Source organism: Macaca fascicularis, chromosome 5, assembly GCF_037993035.2.
Source record: "Macaca fascicularis isolate 582-1 chromosome 5, T2T-MFA8v1.1".
Classification (NCBI taxonomy): Eukaryota; Metazoa; Chordata; class Mammalia; order Primates; family Cercopithecidae; genus Macaca; species Macaca fascicularis.
In genome coordinates this window covers 66,195,884-66,218,791 of record NC_088379.1, presented here as the reverse complement: position 1 = coordinate 66,218,791, position 22,908 = coordinate 66,195,884, and the positions used below count along the sequence as shown (strand labels likewise).

Sequence of the window (22,908 nt, the reverse complement as noted above, 5' to 3'; positions counted from 1 at the left end):
ATATAAATCACCTGGAAGGTCGACAAAATCTTCTTCTGTAGCCATTTTTGAGATGATCCTGAAAGAAAAGTAAATCATCCATTTGGTTTAAGATATAGCAGAATAAAATTTATTTTCAAAGTAACTTCATCCAGCATGGGCATGCTATACACCAAATATCTCCTAAGGGCTCAAAACAATTCTAAGGTTATGATAGGCATTTAAAAATTGAACGGCCGGCATCTGGTAAGCTTTATTCCGCTTCTCTCCCCACAGTGAGAATGGCTTTATTGCTTTTTTCTGATTATATATAATGTAAACAATATATGTGCTCATAGTAAAAAGTATAGATTATATTATTCTTTCAGACAACTCTTTATGTTTATATGTATAACGTCACACAATGGGAGATCATCGAAGCTGAAGAAGAGGAGATAAATTAGAAAAGAAATGATACGGGTTTGATTTAGCAACCATAACCAAAGTATGAAATATAGAATAGTGAACACCAAAGAAGTCCAGAAATATGTAAACAAAATATGAGTTGCCGCCCCCATTAGTCATTTACAGCTTGTACCTTTTAACTAATAGCTGCCTTTAAGAACACTGTCGATAACTGATGCTCCATAAATCAGCCTCAAGAACTGCATATAAGGCCACCATTTTGACAGAAGAACTGAAAACGTCAAACGATTTCGGGACATACTTGTTACATAATCTGTTTCTCCCAACTAGCAAGTGTGACGCAAAGGCACATTTTTAAGGCGTTTCAATACTTCTACCATGGGGAGAAAAGTATTTGGAGGACTAGGAACTGGAGCTAGACTAAAAAGCAGACGCCAAGATCGCGCCACTGCACTCCAGCCTGGGGGATAGAGCAAGACTCCGTCTCGAAAAAACACCCCAACAGAAATCACAAGCACCTCTCAAGAGTAAGACGCAGGCACAGACGAAGACACGAAAACTTAAGAAACAATAAAAGTACAGTAAATTAACTCCGATTATCGATACACGATCACACTTGAATTCAAAAATTCCTGCGGCTTTCCCACTGAAATCCCTCATGGACCACAGCCCCAGCCTAGCCTTTCCTTCTCCCCCTCCTCGGGCGCCCGTGTCCCCAGCCAGCCGCTCAACCGCTTGCCTGGAGCGCGAGGGCCCGCACTTACCAGACCCGACGCAGCCATGTTCCGGCCCCGCTGAGCCAGCGCAGGGGTCTGAGGTGGAAGCCCACACGGAGCACAACTCCAGGAGGCCGAGCAAGAAATGAACCGCCAGACTACCAGGCGGCGGCCAAGCAACACCCCTAAGTCGAAGAGGACGGCCGGGAGCGCTGGGATCCGGAAGGCGCGCGCTAACAACACTTCCCCGCCATCAGCTCCGCCCTCAAAAAACAAGAACGCTCGGCGCCTGCATGGGTTTGAACCCAGCCGCACATGCGCAAAACGGGCTGCGCCGTCCAATAGGAAGCAAGCGGTTAGTGAGCTCGCCCCTTCTTGCTCTAAGCCAATGGCCCTCCCGCCCGCAGCTCCCCCCGCCCTATCTCTGGCTGCTCTGCTCTTCCCACCTCCCTTCCACAGCGCCGCGTCGGGGACAGGCGCGAGAGTGGGCCTTTATTTGGAAGGCGCGGTCCTGGGAACCGCTCCTTGTGCCCAATGTAAAACTTCTCAACAGTTCTATTAAAGAATAATAAGTAATACTTGGAAGGATGAGAGGTAGAAATTGAAGACTTTTTTTTTAACAGAATCTTTTTGAAGAGATTTTTCTAATGCAAATTCGTCAGCCACGCCCAACCCATCTAACCATCATCTCTGAAAATAATTGAATAATTATGTGTAATAATGGTGATGATGGCTTGTATTCTTTTTCAAGTATGTGGGTGATGTTTTTATGATGCATTGCCAACAAATGACCCACGTAAATAGCTATCATTTAAGTATGATGCACTGAAAAGAATTCTATACAGAATCCTGGAACCTGCCAGCCAATGACTAGCTGTGTTATGGGGAGAAAAATTTCGGCACCATTCTGGGTGTTTCCATAGTGATAGAATGGAAGTCTAACTTAGACGCTCTGAAGACTTCTCACCTGACAAGTGTATGATTCTATGAAGCTGTGTCTTATTTTATTATTTAATTTAAAATTACAAGAAAATTCTAATCAGAAAGTAGTTTACTCATTGAATAAATACATTAATCAGGAGTTGAGCTAATAGATTTTTAAAACATGTAGTGCTTTAATAAATGCTGTCACCTATGAAAGCCAATTTTTTATTTTATATTTTTTTGATAGGAAAGAAAGAGGAACTATGAACTCTGACAGAAATTAGGCCTAGATTGCACTCCATTCCATTAATTCTGCCATTATGGGCAACTAAGTTATCTGTTCCTTAATTCTCTTGTCTGCAAAATGAGAATAATATTAAGTGGTTGAGATGTTGTAATTGAATAATTCCTGTTAAGATCTACACAAAATGTTTGGAACAGAGTAAGAATTCAATAATAAAGCTATTGAAATCATTATGGAGACACTTTTACTATGTTTGGCAGTTTTGCCAATCAGTCCACATGATATATAATTTGGTACTATCACATTTGGAATAGATAGTAATAAACACTAACATTTATTGAGTGCATACTCTATGCCCAGTTCTGTAAATGCTTCGCATGCATTGAAGAGAACAATTAATATTCCTGTTTTATAAACAAGGGCACTGAAACACAGAGAGGTAAGTGTCTTGCCCAAGATCACATCACCACTAAATGGTAGGATGGGATATTATCCCAAGAATTCTGACTCCACAACTGAGCTCTTAATCACTACACTCTTTGCCTCTGGGTAAGAAATTTTAGCAAGCACACTTATAGATGTAAAGTCCCATATGTAAAATTATATCCTCCTGCTTCCACTGGAAACTAAGTCCCACAGAGGGTTTTGAGAAATTTGAAATGCAATGGCTTGTGCTGCTGTAGAATGCAGGCCACACAGGGTGCTGAGGATGAACTGTTCTAAAGAAAATGGAGCAGCACTCCTATAAAAACAGTTATGGAGACGCCACAGTTTCCAGACAAACGTTTTACTTCCATATTGTTGTAGTGCTTAGTAGCCCCACCATGGTTTTAGTATCCTAAAATAGGATTGCTAATTAATGGGGGGAGTAATATTTATTTAAAAACCCAGGTTTGTCTTTATAAATCTCCCCCCAAAATACATCAAGATTACTTCTTATGAGCTGCTAATGCAATCTTGAAGTTTCTTTCACAACTACTTACCTAGTTAAGGGTGTGTGTGTGTGTGTGTGTGTACTTACATATCAGTATATGGAAGTATTAACATATACATAATTAGATGTGTATATAGGAACATAAAGTATCCAGAAATTTGTCTTGAAAGAGAAGCAAAAAAACTTTTCATTACTTATGGTTTTAGGTAGATAATTTAAAATTTGTAAATATTAAAATTATTTCAAAGAATATTTTGTTTTAGATCTTTGATTTCCATCAAACAATTGTGGTATGAGTATTTACTATCAACGTGTCTTCCGTTAAGTGTTAGCACAAAAATATTCACAACTGAACTAACCACTTAAAAATTAGTCTGTATTCATTCCCATCCCACAAATGTACCTCAATGCAGTGCAATACTCTTCAGCAATAAAAGCAAACTACTGATGTACAATATGGATGAATCTTGAAAGCATTGTACTAAGTGAAAGAAGCTGGATATCAATGACTGTATGAAAAGAAGTCAAATCAATGGTTACCAGGGGTTGAGGAGGGTGGGGGAAAAAGGCTATAAAGGAATATGAGGGAACTTTTTGCAGTGCTGAAAATATTCTATGTCTTGATTATGATGGTAGTTACATGGCTATATCTATTTGTCAAAATTCCTAGTTAGAACTGTGCCCCTGAAAAAAGGTGACTTTTTTTTTTTTTTTTTTTTTTTTTTAAACAAGAAAGATCTTGCTCAGTCGCCCAGGCTGGAGTGCAGTGGCACAATCAAGGCCCACTGCAGCCTCGACCTCCTGGGCTAAAATGATTCTCCTGCCTCAGCCTCCTGAATACCTGGGACCACAGGCATGCACCACCACACCCTGCTAATTTTTTTTTTTTTTTAATTTTTTGTAGAGATGGGATCTTCCTATGTTGCTCAAGCTGGTCTTGAACTCTTGGGCTCAAGTGATCCTCTGGCTTCTGCCTCCCAATTGCTGGGATTACAGGAATGAGCCACCACACCTGGCCAAAATAGTGACTTTTGCAATAAATTATACCTCAGTAAATCTGTGAGAGAGATAACGAAAGAGAGAAAGAGAAAATGAGAGAGACTCAAAGGCACTGTATGAAAACCAAATGCAATGTGTAAACTTTGATTAGAGTCTAGTTCAAAACAAAGTAACTGTAAAGAGCATTCAGCAATAAGTGAAAATGAAAAAATTAATTTTCAGATGATATTAGAGAATTGTAAAGTTTTCTTAGGTATTATAATGTGATTATATTTATGTAATTTGTCATTACTCTTAGGATATGCATATCAAAGTATTTAGGGGTAAAATGTCTTGCGATATTTGTAAGCACTTTGAAATTGTTAATCATAAAGAGATTTAGTTAAATATGGAAAAATGTTAATTATTGAACTTAGTTCGTTGGTATGTTTATTAACATTACTCTTTCAGTTTCTCTGTATATTTGAAATATTTCATAGAAAAATGATGAGGAAACTTGACCTTAATGAAATTGCTTAAGTTCTAAAAACTTTTGCAAAAACATTTATTATTTATTCTGCAAAAGTCAAAAGTGAAAATATTAGCAAATGATTATCATACAATTTTGTCAGAAAAATTATACATGAAAAATGAATTTTTCCTAAAAAGTATAGCATAGTTGCAATTATAACAATATTTGCTAAGATAAAAGAGACTTATTTTTATGATTTTGGTTTTTTATAATGTAATTTTTTTTTCTTTTACTCCTTACTGCCAAATGTTGGTCCCTCTGTTAAGGAGATTCATTTAAGTATCCTTTTCTGATAAAAAATTATCCTCCAATAGAAATGCTATCTATGCTATGTAGATCATAATGGAAAAGTTAATAAAGTGTGCTTGCAATGTACAGGTAGGTGGCAGCAATGTTTACAAAAACAGTTTTACAATGCTATGAGTTGTTAAGGTCTGCAATGAGTCCTTAATTGTAAAGTGCTGTATAAATTAACTGATCTTTACATTTCCTAAATTATCTTTGTGTCAACCATTGCTTATTAGTTATAGTTATATTCTATTATGTACACATTGTTTCTCAACTCAAGATCACAACAAATAACACTATTCTGTAGATCTCCATTCTGCATCCTAGGATAGTTTACTTCTAGTCAACTTATTTTCTACTCACACAAAGGAAATTTTGTCATTGAAAACATATTAAGATTTTCAAAAGCTTAATAAAATGGTTCTGCATTATAATTTTACTCTTGAGAAGACTTAAATTACCTTGAGTGAAAATTGGCAAGTAATGTAGGATACAGTTTTTAAATTTCAGACAGTCATTGCTTTGCAAAGTAGTGCAGGACCCTAAAAAAGACCATGTAAGCTGAAACCATGCAAACCAATCTTTGCTTGGGAAAAATTCTGATTGTTTCATGATCTTTAAAAAAAATGTATTAGTTGGACGCGGTGGCTAATGCCTGTAATCCCAGCACTTTGGGAGACTGAGGCGGGCGGATCACCTGAGGTCAGGAGTTCAAGATCAGCCTGGCCAACGTGGCGAAACCCCGTCTCTACTAAAAATACAAAAATTAGCTGGGCGTAGTAATCGCAGCAATAAGCTGGGTATGCCTGTAATATCAGCACTTTGGGAGGCCGAGGCAGGTGGATCACAAGGTCAGGAGATCAAGACCATCGTGGTTAACGCGGTGAAACCCTGTCTCTACTGAAAAACACAAAAAAATTAGCCGGACATGGTGGCGGGCGCCTGTAGTCCCAGCTACTCAGGCGGCTGAGGCAGGAGAATGATGAGAACCCAAGAGGCGGAGCTTGCAGTGAGCCGAGATTGTGCCACTGCACTCCAGCCTGGGCAACACAGCGAGACTCTGTCTCAAAAAAAATAAAAATAAAGATACAAAAATAGTCAGGAGTGGTGGTGAGCGCCAGTAATACCAGCTACTCAGGAGGCTGAGGCAAGAGAATTGCTTGAACCTGGGAGGCAGAGGCTACAGTGAGCCGAGATCATGCCACTGTACTCCAGCCTGGGCGACAGAGTGAGATGCGGGCGGATCACGAGGTCAGGAGATCGAGACTATCCTGGCTAACACGGTGAAACCCTATCTCTACTAAAAAATACAAAAACTAGCTGGGCGAGGTGGCGGGCGCCTGTAGTCCCAGCTACTCGGGAGGCTGAGGCAGGAGAATGGCGTAAATCCGGGAGGCGGAGTTTGCAGTGAGCTGAGATCCGGCCACTGCACTCCAGCCCCGGCGACAGAGCGAGACTCCATCTCAAAAAAAAAAAAAAATTATCAAAATATTGACATGTCTCTTACTGTCAGTTATAAATTTATGGGGAAATGAAAAAATAGTAAAACTAATACTTATTTAGCACATTGTAACTCAAAGCATTAGAAACATTGATCATTAAAGTGCTTTAGTTCTCAGTTTTCTTTTCTCTTTTTTTATTTTTGGCTCCTGACAGGAAACATGCTTAAGTTCTTTGTAAAAAAAAGAAAGCTATCAAGAATAGTTTGAATAGTGCCTGCCTTCTTCTCAGCTGTAACTTATGAGACAGAGTGAGCATCTTTTGGTGAATTGTTATACTACTTTCTAAGCTTGGGTCATTTTAAATTAAGTATATGTGGCATAGGATATATAACATATTTGTAAATTCAAGTGTCTATAGAAACTCATAAACATAAAATACCAAAATGGTAACTTGCAGACAGTACCTAAAGTAAGAGTTGTTTGGTTTTGTTTTTCCGAAGGCTCCATCATTCACCTAAAAGTAAGAGACAAGAGGAAGATAAACTAGAAGCAAAGACACAGGGCAGAAATGATGTGCTGTTGACACAGAGAAACCTGACTAATACTGAAAAGTGTGGCCAGGCACAGTGGCTCATGTCTGTAATCCCAACATTTTGGGAAGCCAAGGCAGCAGGATCACTTGAGGCCAGGAGTTCACAACCAGCCTGGGCAACACAGTGAGACCCAGTCTCAACAAAAAATCAAAAATTTAAAAATTTAGCTAGGTGTGATTGCACGTGACTAGTTTCAGCTACTCAGGAGGCTGAGGTGGGAGGATTGCTTGGGCCCAGGAGTTTGCACCATGGCACTCTGCCTAGGCAATAGAGCAAGACTCCTTCTCTTAAACTAACAATAAAAATTTTAAAAGTGTTCATGTTGACACAATGGAACTAGATTATGTGGCAACTTCAATGTCAGGGTAACTTTTCACTTATCCTATAGACTATGGGGAACTGTGGTCATCAGGGTTCAATTACTTAGAAGAAAATTTGTAGCCAGGCGCGGTGGCTCACGCCTGTAATTCCAGCACTTTGGGAGGCCGAGACGGGCAGATCACCTGAGGTCGGGAGTTTGAGACCAGCCTGACCAACGTGGAAAAACCCCGTCTCTACTAAAAACACAAAAACAATTAGCCAGGCGTAGTGGCACATGCCTGTAATTCCAGTTATTCGGGAGGCTGAGGCGGAAGAATCACCTGAACCTGGGAGACGGAGGCTGCAGTGAACCGAGATTGCACCACTGCACTCTAGACAAGGCAACAGAGTGAGATTCCATCTCAAAAAAAAAAAAAAAAAAAAAAAGACAATTTGTGATGGCTAGTTTTGGCAAAAAGGGATCTGCTACCTGCATTTAACAGCTCATAAAATTCTTGAGAGGATGAAGAAACCATGTATTTTGGATTTTCAGGAATAATTCCCAAATGCACATTAAAGAACTAAGCCATTAAGAGGCAGCTGATGTTTCTACAGTCATAAAACAAATAGAAAAATTGAGAAGCTGACATTCATGCTTATGTCTCCAAGATCATACTGACATCATGCAATCAGGAAGCCACCACAATTACAAAGCTGCCATGTCATGGAAATCACTGTAAGAATTAAAGAAAGAGGAAAGAAACACAAAAAGTGACTTGACAGTCAAAGACAGGTTTATTTTAGAGAAAACCCAAGAGGGCTTCTGGCCAAGTTAGGTCAGAGGCACACTCTCTTACAGACTAAGGGTTTTGAAGGATTCAGGGTGGGAGAGTTTATCAGAGGCTTGTACTGCTTCTGTCTCTTTGCTGTGATTATCTGGGAGGAAGATGTGTGTGTCTTCCCATACATCTTTCTGTACTGCAGGTATACTCCCCGGAGTCTGCTTTTAGCTTCCCTATCTTAGTGCACCTGAAGGGAAAGGAATGTGCTTATTAAGGCCCACTGTTTTACTGGGCCTATTGTATGAGGGTGAAGTCTGGCAGTTACCCAAGAGACTTTGCCCCCACCTCCCTCTGTGCCTAAGCTGTCTTATCTGCTTTACTGTCTGCTCTTCCTGGCTGCTTGTAGTTAGAAGAGAAGTGATTTCCTTGAAATGCATGAGGCTAGAAAGGGAGCTGGAACTTAAAGTGGCAGTGTTTGAGATGATGGTATTCCTGCTCTATCAGTCACCACAAATAAGAATTATCCAATGAGTCTGGGTATGGCGACTCATGTTTAATTCCAGCACTTTGGGAGGCTGAGATAGGCAAATTTCTTGAGTCCAGGAGTTGGAGACCAGCCTGGCCAATATGGTGAAACCTCATCTCTACTAAAAATACAAAAATTAGCAAGGCAATCATTGTTACAGAAGTGATATTAGTAGCTCTGTCAGAACAGTTTAATTTGCTAACCCTTATAATTTTCAATACAAAGAGTTGTATCTGGGATGATAAGAGCCTTTCCTAGTTATGTATCTTCAAACTATTTCTGTAGTGGAAAATATCACTTCTGTTACTGAGAAGTAGTTTTTGGATGCCAGGTAAATACAGGACACTGGTTTTCATACTAGGTAACTCACAGAATAATGGTAGCTTGTTCTATACTTATACAGTAGTGGTGGCACACTATAATCCCAGCCACTCAGGTGGCTGAGGCATGAGACTCGAACTCAGGAGGCGGAGGTTACAGTGAGCCAAGATGGTGCCACTGCACTCCAGCCTGCAGGACACAGCTAGACTTTGTCTCAAAAAAAAAAAAAAAAAAAAAAAAAAGAATCCTCTCATGAGCAGAAAGCCTCCTTACTGCTTCTGGCTCCAGAGTCACACCTTACCTAAAATGATATGATAATATGCACCAGCCAACTGATGTCTGTGACTTGACTATCAATGACTTGACCCATGAAGTTAGTGATCAGACATTGGGACTTCTGATAACATTGCCACAGGAAAGTTAGATGCCTACAGGCCACACATGCCTTTTTATTGGTTAGAAAACCAAAGGTTGCCTGGTGCAGTAGCTCACATCTGTTAATTCCAGCTACTCAGAAGGCTGAGGTGGGACAATCACTTAAGCCCAGGAGTTTGAGACCAGCCTGGGCAACATAGCCAGACTCCCTCTCAATGGAGTTTAAAAAACAAACAAACAAACAAAAACAAAGGCAGCATAACAATGAACACTGCCTCCTTTCTGCCTTGTCAATCATGTTGAATGCTTTTCAATCTTAGCTGCAAAGAAGTCTGAGAAATGTAGATTTTATCTTTTTAGCCTCTGCAATAAAGAAAAGCACACTAGAAGGGTTTGGAATGATGGTAAGCACCAATCCACCTTATTCCCTAAGGAAGCCATGAAGGATGAGAAATAAAAGAGAAAACATAGACTTAACCTTTGTATACATTGAGTTTGAAATGGTTAAAACTGAATTCATTATCCCTCTACCCCCCAAACTATCTCCCCACTCTGAATTTCTAGTTTCCATTAAAGTTACCATTATTCTGTGAGTTACCTAGTATGAAAACCAGTGTCCTGTATTTACCTGGCATCCAAAAACTACTTCTCAGTAATAAAAGTGATATTTTCCACTACAAAAGTAGTTTGAAAATACATAACTAGGAAAGGCTCTTATCATCCCAGTTGCAACTCTTTGCACTGAAAATTATAAGGGTTAGCAAATTAAACTGTTCTGACAGAGCTACTAATATCACTTCTGTAACAATGATTGCCCACCTTTTTTTTCTGTTTCAAAAGACTTAAGGGAAACATTTTCTGAGTAACAATGGCTCACTATATCTCAGGCAAAGGAGTAGGAAACTCCATATTGTATGTCTGATAATCTCTGGAGTTGTGGTAGTACAATGTGCATTTTCTCCACTGAAAATGCTGCTTGTCTGGGTGTGGTGGCTAATGCCTATAAATCCCAGCGCTTTGGGAGGCCAAGGCAGATGGATCATTTAAGGTCAGGAGTTCGAGACTAGCCTGCCTGACCAACATGGTGAAACCTCGTATCTACTAAAAATACAAAAAATTAGCCAGGTGTGGTGGTGAGCACCTGTAGTCCCAGCTACTCAGGAGCTGAGGCAGGAGAATGGTGTGAATCCGGGGGGCAGAGGTGGCAATGAGCTGAGATCGTGCCACTGCACTCCAGCCTGGGCGACAGAGCAAGACTCAGTCTCAAAAAAAGAAAAGAAAAGAAAAAGAAAATGTGGCTTAATTCTATCAATAGTAATAAAAAATTTACTCATAATAAAGATGGTATTGGATTCACACCAGCCATTGATAAGCTATAAGCATTTCATGCAGTGGTTAAAATTAAAGCTGTATTCTTCAGGTATGAGTTATAAAAATAAATGCATGCAATTAAAATATCTTCGAAATATACTAACACAAATTATAATGCATATGGCAATAAATCATCAATAAATATTAAGTAAAACAAAGGTCAGAAATGTGGAAATACTAGAGCAGAGTTGGAGCCTCCTATTCAGACTTGATTGATTCAGTACTAATAAATGGATAGAAAAGTATTTTAGAGATCCTCAATTATTGTAAAAAATGTGGATTTTTACTCAAATGACATTATAACATAGAGGACTCAATAGATCACTGACATTTTGGTTTATATGAGTTAACTGTTATACTTTACCCAAAGTCGTTAAGTTATATTTGCCATAAAACCTGATTTATAACAATGTTCTGTGACACAGATGCTACCGATGGCTGTAATATTGGGCTCCAATAGTTTAATAGTAACATGATTATTCTACAAGGCAACACAAGAATCATATGTCAACCAATAGTCACATATATCAGAAAAAAGGAAACTCCTGTCACAATGGAAGCTAATAATTCTCCAAACTAGAATCATATTTTTTATCTGGAAGCTATTCAGTAAATAAATGATATTGCAATCTACCTATAACCAACCCCTACTTCAACACAATCTTTCCCTTGGAAAAACTGTTTCTTGTTGATCTGAATGTATACAAATAGCTACAACAGGACAAATGCTATAAAAAAGAAATCATACAAACTGCGTTGGGAAAGCAGAAATGAGAGTAATAACCTTTTTTTGTGTCTGGGGGGAGGGTGAAGAAAGATTCAGGAAATTAGGAAATCTTCAGAATTAAGGATAGATTCAGCCTGGGTCTTGAAGGATGAGTAGGACATTACCATATAAACAAAGGGAAGGAGGGGCATCTAAGCAGAGTACAGTGACTGAAAAGGTATGAGGTGATAGGGAAGATCATAGGGTATTCAGGCAACTGAGAATAAATGAAATTACCAGAGCAAAGGGTATTTTGAGGAGTTATTATTTAAAAGGGCCCTGCTATGAAGGACCAGTGTGCCATGCTTGAGCCCATTGTTGGTATTCAATAAATATTCAATGTTCAATGACAAAATTTTAAAAAGAAATCTCAAAAGCAATGAAAATCCATTAAAGTCTTTTCAGTAGGGGAGTATCTTGATTAGGCTGAATTTTAAATGAATTGGAGAAGAAAAAGAGTGGAAACTAGGAGACCACTTAAAAGCCTTTTGCAGCTCTTCAGACAATAAGTCATGTAGTCCATCGCCTCATTGTATGGGTGAGGAAGCTATGACACCAGAGAAGTCAAGTGGTTTGTTCAAGGTCTCAAGAGTCAATTAGTAGCAAAATTAGCTTCAGCCCTATGTCCAAACATATTTTCTACTGTATTTCCTTACCTACAAATTTATTATTCACTGCCTAAGACTTGAGATATCTGTAAGAGGATTTCCATTGTAATGGTGCAGTGGTACAATGATACTAGTAATTGCAGACAAGACTAACTGGTTAATATTGTTTAAGAAATATTTTTGCATTTTGTAGTCTTTTTTAGGGAGATTCTTGGTATATTAAAAATGAATTTGATGTATAAATCAGTAGACCAAAGTAACTTACTGCGTCTGATTAGCTGTTTTTAAATTGTTGCTTATTTTTTTAAAGGCAAAAAAACATAACCAAGTGTTTATTTGACAACAACAAAAAAAAACTCCTCTTTACATTTTTCTAGAGGTATTATTTTCTCTTGCCTATGAAACTTTCTGGCCATAAAGTCAGTATCTAATCACTGATGATCCCCAGCATTCTATCTTTCTCTATCCTTGCTCCTTCTTTTCATTTTTCAATTCTTAATCCTTCCTTTCACTTCCCCCCTGTATTACAACAACTAACAGCTGCCAAGAAAGTGGATTAGGTCATATATTCAATCAGGAGGTTTTCCCGTTACTCAAGTCACTTTCTTAGTATACTGAAACTAAAAAATAGTTATGGTTTTTGTCTCAAAAAATTAAGTTGGACTTATATTTTATTATTTGAAGGTTGGGTAGCAAGAAGCAGGTCTAAACTTATAAAAGCAAAGCAGTAATTTTGGATCTTCAACTCTCTATGTCTGTCTCTAGCTGTTTTCATTTTGATAATACATCTGAACACTCTCCTCTAACTTACTGATAATCAGTCTGTATTGTTCTACCTTACTTTGTAGACAATTTGGCATCTCATATCCCACTGCAGGATCAGTGGGACCCACACTGGTGGAGAAAATCATGCAGTCTCTCCATTAGGAAAGGAGAATCAGACTGAAGACTCCTGGCTTGCTCTGATTTCTAATAATAGGCTGGTCTCACTGGGCCCAGGCTGTTCTAAATCTAGAGTAGTTCTGAAATACTGAGTGTGAAATAGGCAATGGTAGAAATTCTTAGGACCCCTGTAAGACAAATCAAAATTCCTTCTAATATTCTTTTCTCCCATCATTTCCTGCACTGTGCTAGGGCAAATCCAATCTCTTAAGGGCCATTGCCTACATGCAACCATTGAGTGCACTTTGGTCCCAGTATAGCTTTATAAATCTCACTAGATAACTGTGGGAACTCCATCCATGAATCATAGTATCAATAGTATTCATGAACTCCATCCATGAATCAATGGTCTGCAGCTCAGAAAGCACAAAGAACAAAATAAAAGTTTGAAAACTTACAGCTTTCTCTGCCAGATATTTTTTGCCAAATATCTTAGACTCCTTTGTGTTGCTGTAACAGAATACCCACAGACTGGTAAATTATAATGAACAGAAATGTATTTGGCTCATGGTTCCGGAAGCTGGAAGCCAACATCTGATGAGGACCTTCACGGGGCATCATTCCATGGCAGAAGATAGAAGAGCAAGAGAGGGTGATAGCATGCCAGAAAGTGCCAAACTTGATTTTATAAAAAACCCACTTCCAGGCCAGATGCAATGGCTCACACCTGTAATCCCAGCACTTTGGGAGGCCACAGCAGGAGAATCGCTTGAGCCCAAGAGTTCGAGACCAACCTGGGCAACATAGGGAGATACTGTCTATACAAAAAATGAAAAAGTTAGCTAGGAGTGGTGGCACTTGCCCTGTAGTCCCAGCTACTTGGGAGGCTGATATGTGAGGATTGTTTGAGCCTGAGAGGTCAAGACTGCAGTGAGCTGTGATTGCATCAGTGTATTCCAGCCTGGGCAACACAGCAAGACCCTGCCTCTGAAAAAAGAGAAAGAAACCCACTCCCAGAGCATTAATTCATTAATTCATTCATGAGGGCAGATGCCTCATGACTTAATCCCCTTCTAAAGGTCCTATTTCTAAACACTGTTGTATTGGGGATTAAGTTTCTAACACACAAACTTTGGAGGATACATTGAAAACATAGTACTAAATATTCATTGTGAACTCATGTACTTGGAATACCTACTGGCAAAAATAAAAAAAGAAAAAAGAAAAAAATTCCATATTCCATGTTCCCATAACTGCGGTTTATATTTAGTGAAGCATCAAATGGGCATGAGATAGAACTATTTTTTTTATTTACACAAAACTTGGCCCTGAAATATTTAACCAACAGAAATAGTACTAATAAAATTATTCTATGAAGCAATTTTTAATGAAGCAGAGTTTATTCAAGTCATGTCTTCTGCAAATAAAAATGGACAGCAATAAACAAAAACAAAGGTAGAAAGAATAACTATGTTCTTGATGTCTCCCCTAAAGTTCACAATCTCTACACCTGTTTCTTTCATCTTCGGTGATGTTAATCTTCTGTTTATTTTGCTGCTTTAAATCTAAGCATATGTAGATTACCCAGAGATTGCTCTCTAAAAGTCAGATTACACCTGTTCTTTCTTACCTCACAAAAAGTAATGGAAAAAAAAGTGTGTGTGTGTGTGTGTGTGTGTGTGTGTGTGTGTGTGTGTGTCCTGTTGGTGGTTAAAAAGCAATTTGGGACTTCCTCTTTGAACAGTTGCCTTTTCCTCTCACACAAGGAGGATTTCATTTTGTTTGAGACGAGAAACCAAACCACACACCAAAGAGAGGGGTATGATGGCTAAGAAGCCCCCAAAACCAGCCCCTCGCAGGATCTTCCAGGAAAGGTTAAAGATTACTGCTCTACCTTTGTACTTTGAAGGTTTTTTGTTAGTCAAGCGGTCAGGATACCAGGTGAGTCTATACATGATAATGTTAAACCTAAGACTTCTCTTTTAATTTAATATTTATTTCATGGTGATGTGATGTGTTGAGACCCCCTTGTTTCTGTTGAAATTAAATCATCTTCTCTTCTTTGAGCTCAGAAATGATTCCAATTTTTCATAATTTAAATACAATGTCTGGCTTAAACCTGTATGTCTATGAATATATAATATGTATAATAACACAGGTTGTAATATTAAGGCACTAATATAAAAAATTCAATAAGCTAAATTTCCAAAGAATTCCAAAGAATTTAAATATCACAGAAGACTTTGGCTTGGGAGATAAAATGTTTCCTGTATTTTCTCCACAATTTATTGCTATGCTTCAATGATGAGATGTACCATTAAGATAAAATATCGCCGGGCGCGGTGGCTCAAGCCTGTAATCCCAGCACTTTGGGAGGCCGAGACGGGCGGATCACGAGGTCAGGAGATCGAGACCATCCTGGCTAACACGGTGAAACCCCGTCTCTACTAAAAAAATACAAAAAAAAAACTGGCCGGGCGAGGTGGCGGGCGCCTGTAGTCCCAGCTACTCCGGAGGCTGAGGCAGGAGAATGGCGTAAACCCGGGAGGCGGAGCTTGCAGTGAGCTGAGATCTGGCCACTGCACTCCAGCCCGGGCTACAGAGCAAGACTCCGTCTCAAAAAAAAAAAAAAAAAAAAAAAAAAAAAAAAAAGATAAAATATCATTATTGAAATTAAACCTGCTCCTGTTCTCAGTCATTTGAAGTTTATAATGATCAAATTATTAAAAATGGCTTTTGTAAAAATTGTTAAAATGACAAAGTTCGTACTGTTTAACATTATATAGTGTTATGTGTTCTAAAATACTATTCAAGATAGTGGCTTTTAATTTTTGGGGTACTACTGTGGATATTAAGTACACTAAGCTACACAAATACCTTTGCTCTAAGAAAATCCATGAAGCATTCTGTATTTTTGAATGTAATAATTAAAACTTATAGTTAGTTAAAATCATTACTTTTAAAATAGTAATTATGGATGACTTGAAATTAATTAGAGAAATGAGCCCAAAATTGCCTGTTATTAAAGAAAAAATCATTAACTTACGTCAAATTTTATGAAATTGTATATTGACTAAAACTAGAAAAACTTTAAGGTTTTCAGAAATTCCATCAGAAATGTTTAATGATGATAAAATATATTTTCTGAGGATTTATGAATACTTATGGAAAAATTATATATATGAAAAATCTGTAATAGCATATTCATATTTCTTACATATATAATCAGATCATTTACTATTTGAGAGTAAAGACATGGTAATTTGTATTCTGTTATGGATGTTAAACATGCATAAATAATTATCTTTCAGTTATACTAGAATATTTTCAGGTTGTTCCTACATGCTTTTAATGTAAATTTAATCTTGTCACCACAGGTAAGCCACATAGTCACACTTTGCCAGGAAAGGGAAGTTGAGAAAAAAAAAAAAATCTAATTTGTAATTTAAATTTGGTTGTTCACTGAATGTTTTCCAAGGTGTTTGTAATAACTGTTTATGATAGCAGTTTTTTTTAAAATGCTTAAAGAAGGTGCGTCATTGGTATGGTTAGCAGAAAGAATAAGAATTTTAGAGTGTCTTTATCTGATGGTTTTGCCACTTACTGCTCGTTATCTTGTGCAAGTTACTCAATCTCCTTGAGACTGTTTCTTCAACTATAAGATAGAGAGTACACTACTTGCTACTTGCCTCCTAAGGCACATTCTGGGACACAGTAGGTGTTCAAGCAATTTATTCACTCAGCATTTATTGTGTGCCTTCTATGCACCAAGCATCACTTTTATTTCTGGAGAATATGAAAAAAACACAAAGATTTTATTTTCAAGAGGCTTAATATAGTAGGAATGATGTCTTCCTTACTGAATTTCTACTCTTTACCTTCTCTTAGAAAGCATTATTTGAAGCAGAATGAATAACCATAGGCATAAATATTTCCAATGAAATTAACTTGTTTCTATTTGAATTTATAATAAAGTACCTGTGTGTGTGTGTGTGTGTGTGTGTGTGTGTGTGTGTGGCAGTGTCTCCTCTGTTGCCCAAGCTGGAGTGCTGTGGTGCAATCACTAGTCATGCAGCCTCAACATCCCCAGCTCTGGTGATTCTCCTGCCTCAGCCTCCTGAGTAGCTGGGACTACAAGTGCGTACCATACCCAGCTAATGTTGGTATTGTTTATAGAGACAGGGTTTCATCATGTTGTTCAGGTTGGTCTCAAACTCCTGGGCTCCAGCAATCTGCCCACCTTGGCCTCCCAACGTGCTAGAATTACAGGTGTGGGCCACTGAGTTAGGCTACAAAGTACCTTTTACTTGTATGTCAGGGAGAAGAGAGCAAGAGGATGACAATAATGCCTACTTATGTTGTGGTTTCAGGGATAGCATATGTAAAACACCTGGCTCACACTAAAGGTTAGATTCATTCTCTTACCCTTTCATCACTTACCATATTCTTATTCATGTGCTAAAATTAGTTTGAGGTCTACAAGTAATATGGCTCAAAGGAGAGTGAGCATGGTGATAATTAGAGTACTTGAAAATAGTAGCTATGAGAAAAATCTAAGGAAAATAAGTGGAATTTCCAAGCAATTGGCAGCAAAGTGCCAGGGAATCTTTGAACAGAAGGTGAGCCACAGGTATATAGCCAAGTAATCTTCGGAGCTGATTGGCTGGAGGAAGTTGAGAGGCTCTGCAGAATGTAAAGTTCGGTCTCTGCCAAAGTCATTTAGAACATTTAAACTAGAAAAAATATAACTGAAGAGTAACCTGGTCTATAAAGGCATTGAATGTTGAGAGGTGTTTCTTAGACATTTTTTTTTGTGGGGCACTTTTAAGTATTTAAAGAGCTTTTCCCCAGGAAAATGTACCAACGTATACCATTTTGCATGCAATTCTAGAAGGTTTCTAAATCTGAGGTCAAGAACCCATGAAAAACACATAATCTTTATGGAAAAGATAATGTGGGAAGATTTATTTAAACCACATCACTATGATTCTGGATTAACCAGGAAGATGTATTTGATAATAAAAACTATTAAATGCCACAGTGGAATACCAATGGCCTCGCAGTTCTTACAAATGGGAAAATTGCTCATTTTTTCTGGGACCGTTTGAAAATAAGACAGAGTTTGGGTGGGCCAGGCGCCATGGCTCATGCCTGTAATCCCAGCACTCTGGGAGGCCCAGGTGGGCAGATCACGAGGTCAGGAGATCGAGACCAACCTGGTCAACATGGTGAAACCCCGTCTCTACTAAAAATACAAAAATTAGCTGGGTGTGGTGGCACATGCCTGTGGTTCCAGCTACTAGGGAGGCTGAGGAAGGAGAATCACTTGAACCCGGGAGGCAGAGGTTGCAGTGAGCTGAGATGGCACCACTGCACTACAGTCTGGCAACAGAGCAAGACTCTGTCTTTAAAAAAAAAAAAAGAAAGAAAGAAAAGAAAGGAAGAAAAAAGAAAAAGAAAATAAGAGAGAGTTTGGGCAATGTCTCGTAATTCCTTCAATCTGTGATGTGCTAAAATTAAAAAAAAAAAAAAAAAAAAAAAAAAAAAATGTGTGTGTTGACCGGGCGCGGTGGCTCACGCCTGTAATCCCAGCACTTTGGGAGGCTGAGGCGGGCGGATCACGAGGTCAAGAGACCGAGATCATCCTGGCTAACACGGTGAAACCCCATCTCTACTAAAAATACAAAAAAATTAGCTGGGCAAGGCGGCGGGAGCCTGTAGTCCCAGCTGCTGGGGAGGCTGAGGCAGGAGAATGGCGTGAACCTGGGAGGCGGAGCTTGCAGTGAGCCGAGATCGCGCCACTGCACTCCAGCCTGGACTACAGGGCGAGACTCGTCTCAAAACAACAACAAAAACAGTGTGTTTAATATGTCTTATTAACCTGAACATAAGCATGGGATCATCATAACTGTATCAAAATCGTATTCCTCTAATCTACTCACCTCTAATTCATTTAGTGAAACTCCGTCTCTACTAAAAACACAAAAATTAACTGGGCATGGTGGTACACGCCTGTAATCCCAGCTATTGGGAAGGCTGAGGCAGGAGAATCGCTGGAACCCGGGAGGCAGAGGTTGCAGTGAGCCAAGATCGTGCCACTGCACTCCAGCCTGGGTGACAGAGCGAAACTCCCTCTCGAAAAAAAAAAAAGTAAATTTTTTAGGGCTGTCTAAGTTGTGCTCACAAACAGTTCTCTACGGCAGTAATCTCCGAATTTTAATATAACACACTCCTTTCAGGGAAACATTTTGAGCACAGATCCTTAAAATAAGAATATTGATTCATTTAGAAATTATAAACATATATAGTCCCATACTATTACTCCATGTAAATTAAGATATATAAAAAATGAATTAAGAAACATAAAATATAATTAAATATTCTAAAATTTTCTCTCCCAATGGATCATCTTGCACACCTTTGGAATTTATGCATCCCATTTTGGAGACCACTATACAACGTTCTTCCTTAGGTAAATGTACTTTATTTGCTCACAAAAAAAGAAAGAATGAGAGCTTTTTATTGGGGAGAGGGGAAGAGAAACTTAACTGGAGCTTGCATTGTAATTCATTTTTGCTAGTTAATTCATTTTTGCTAGTTATATTAATGAGAAAAGAGCACTGGGGAGGCAAGAGATAAAAGTATCAGTCCAATTCTAGAATTTGGGCTATTCCTTCACATTTTTAAATCTATTCCCTCCTTTCTGAAAAGAATAATTACTCTCTTGCATAGCTGAATAGGTTGCTCCAATGACTAAGTGGACTATATAATAATGAGTACAACCTTTTGAGGTATAACATACAATGGATACCATTCTAGGCTCTTAGTGTTCTGTCACTCTGATCCTTACAGTAACTCTTCTGGGTAGAAATTATTTTATTCACTTCACAAATGAGTGAGTAGGTGGGGCATGCTGGCTCATGCTTGTAATCTCAGCACTTATGAAGGCCAAGGCAGGAGGATTGCTTGAGGCCAGGAGTTGGAGATCAGCCTAGGCAACATAGCAAAACCCCATTTCTACAAAATCAAAAAATTAGCCAGGTGTGGTGGCACACCCTGTATTCCCAAATACTGGGGAGGCTGAAGTGGTAGGATCACTTGAGCCCTGGAGTTCGAGGCTGCAGTGAGCTATGATTGCACCACTGCACCCCAGCCTGAGCAACAGAGCGAGACCCTGTCTCTCTAAAACAACCCCAAATAAACAAATGAGTGAGTTCTGGCCACCGAGTTTATTCAAGGTTCCTCTTCCATTAAGGAGGCTAGCTTGGATTTGATTGTGATGCACTTGACTATGCTGCTTCTGAAACTCAAGTTCTAATTCCATTTGATTGTAGGTTTCCTAGTTAAGCTAGTGATAAATTCAGAAGTCTTATTTTAGTCTCTTCTCTTATGTCAGTAATTTAACACAAAACGATTGTTAAAAAAAAAGAAGTTTGTGCTTCATTCCAAAGACATGTCCTTCCAAGTTAATTTTTTAAATTTTTAAGTATTTCTCTAGATATGAATAGGTACCTAGATGTTTTTTATTGAGATTGATATTTATAAATGACTCAGCTTATACGTGTATTTATTACATCTTATCAGAAATGAAATCAAGACTGTGACCTGTAAGTCTCTGCATACTGAATACCAGTTTGGTCTGTCCTTAGGTTTGCAGCTGTGTTTGCAGTCACAGAATCTAATGCTATTTGTAACCTTACTTTTCCTAAAGGGCTGCCTTTGCTTTCAACTCAGTGCTTTTATACTTGTTTTTCCTCCCATTTAATAAATCATTAATCCTTTCCACAACTATGTATGTTTGCTTACCCATAAAACTCCCATTTTTCCCTATTTAACTCTACCCAATTCATATCGTTCTTTTGAGATTGAACACCTCTATAATTTTTTTCAGTAGTACAATGGAGGTCTGCATGTACATACAGAGGGAATTCAATAAACCTTTACTGGTTATCAGTAATGCTAGTTTTTATACCTTATGGCAGGGTAATACTGTACTTATGAGGCTGATTAGGAAGATGAACAGAGTGGTACGCTTTGACTTCAGGGTTTTCTCTTATATTTTTTTCCTCCAAGAATCATACAGTCCTGGAGGTGGACTAGACCTTAGAAGCCATACTTTAGTAAAATTACACAAATGACACTTTGGGAGGCTGAGGCGGGCGGATCATGTGAGGTCAGGAGTTCGAGACCAGCCTGGCTAACATGGTGAAATTGTCTCTATTAAAAACACAAAAATTAGCCAGGGATGGTGGTATGTGCCTGTAATCCCAGCTACTTGGGAGGCTGAGGTGGGAGAATGGCTTCAACCTGGGAGGCGGAGGTTTCAGTGAGCAGAGATCGAAATCACACCACTGCATTCCACCCTGGGCGACAGAAGACAGAAGGAGACTCCATCTCAAAACAAACAAACTACACAGATGATCAAGTTCTCAGAACAATATGCATTCTCTACATTCCCATCTCCTCCTGCACTCTTCCTCACCGGCTTCCTAGCTCCAAAAAACAGGATAGCCTTGATTTACTCCTTTCATTGCAGAGGTTTACCATTAACGCAGGGTGGGGAAGCCTTAAAAAGAGTTGGTCTGATAAGCAAAGAAACAAACCAACTTGCAAGACAAATTTTAATTGTTTTGTTATGTAATTATAAGTCAGATCTGAGAAAGTTCAAGTATTTTTTAATAGAGTGAAACAAACTAGTCACTCCCGTATGGTTTTTACAGAACGGCTGTCTGATTATAGTGCTCAAGCCAGATTTCTCAATGGATTCTTAAATCTCTTTATTTGAGAAAACACGAAAGGGTGATTTTACATAAGAATGACAACAGGTTTCATTATTCTGGTTTACAAAATATTTCCTCCTTCTCATACATATTGTCATTGAAAGAGACCTGTGTTAGAAATTTTTAGATACTGCTATCACACCCACACATACAAAGCACCACATGGAAGAAGTATCATGTGACTAATAAAAAATGCAAAGTTCTTACCAATAATGTGAGTGTTGAGGCAATGCTCTTCTTTTACTTTTCTTTTCTTTTTTAAAAGTGTCTAACATTTATTAAATACTTGCTATGTCCCAGGTCTTAGGTGCTTTACATACATACATTATTAGTCCATTCAATTATTTAACAACCCTATGGAGCAATAGCAGGAGGTGGGGTTGTGTTTATGGGGTACTCCTATTTTTGGTCCCTTAAAGTGAACTCTCATATAGGAGACACAATAATAATTATTATTATTCAATGTCTTTTGATATATTCACAAACTTATACAACCACCACCAGTATCTAATTTCACAACATTTTCATAATTTCAAAAAGAAGCTCCATAGGCAGTCACACCCACTTCTCTTCCCCCAAACCCAACTGCTTTTTTATTCTTTTTTTTTTTTTTTTTTTTTTCGAGACAGAGTCTTGCTCTGTTGTCCAGGCTAGAGTGCAGTGGCACGATCTCTGCTCACTGCAACCTCCACCTCCTGGGTTCAAGAGAGCCTCCTGTCTCAGCCTCCCGAGTAGCTAGGATTATAGGTATCTACCACTACTCCGGCTAATTTTCATATTTTTATAGATACAGGGTTTCACCACGTTGGCAAGGCTGGCCTCAAACTCCTGACCTCAGGTGATCTGCCCACCTCAACCTCCCAAAGTTCTGGGATGATAGGCATGAGCCACTGCGCCTGGCTCTCTTCCCTCTCTTTCCATTTTTTATATACTCTTTTATTAGAATTTTTCTTCTCCCAAGTTTGAAGCCAGCCAGTCACAGAAATCACACAAATGAAGATCAGTTAGTTACTTTTATTATTGACAAATTATCAACGTGTAGTTTAGATTTAAGGCCAAAGCTGTGCTAATATGTTACTCTAGATTTGGATATCCTTGAGCTACATCAATTCACTGACTCAGATTAAGAACCACAAGCCTGAACCTCTTGGTGGCCCTTTAC

General features: G+C 38.6%; 2 protein-coding genes across 12 annotated transcripts in view; one reads left to right on the top strand and one right to left on the bottom strand.

The window, feature by feature from the left end:
• CENPC (centromere protein C) overlaps positions 1–1,374 on the bottom strand; it is a 72,314-nt gene extending 70,940 nt beyond the window's left edge. For all 8 annotated transcript variants that reach the window (XR_012434901.1, XR_277169.4, XM_005555193.4 and 5 more), the window contains exons 1-2: positions 1,149–1,374; positions 12–58 (exon numbers count right to left, since the gene is read on the bottom strand). Coding sequence is in view for 5 of the 8 variants with exons in the window: in XM_005555193.4 (XP_005555250.3) it covers positions 12–58; positions 1,149–1,166 (65 nt within the window). In the remaining 3 variants the exon portion in view is untranslated. The remainder of the gene's footprint in view (positions 1–11; positions 59–1,148) is intronic.
• A 13,330-nt stretch (positions 1,375–14,704) lies between these two features.
• Positions 14,705–22,908, top strand: part of STAP1 (signal transducing adaptor family member 1) — a 49,024-nt gene continuing 40,820 nt past the window's right edge. For all 4 annotated transcript variants that reach the window (XR_012434900.1, XM_045392551.3, XM_005555191.5 and 1 more), the window contains exon 1: positions 14,705–14,907. Coding sequence is in view for 3 of the 4 variants with exons in the window: in XM_045392551.3 (XP_045248486.2) it covers positions 14,788–14,907 (120 nt within the window). In the remaining variant the exon portion in view is untranslated. The remainder of the gene's footprint in view (positions 14,908–22,908) is intronic.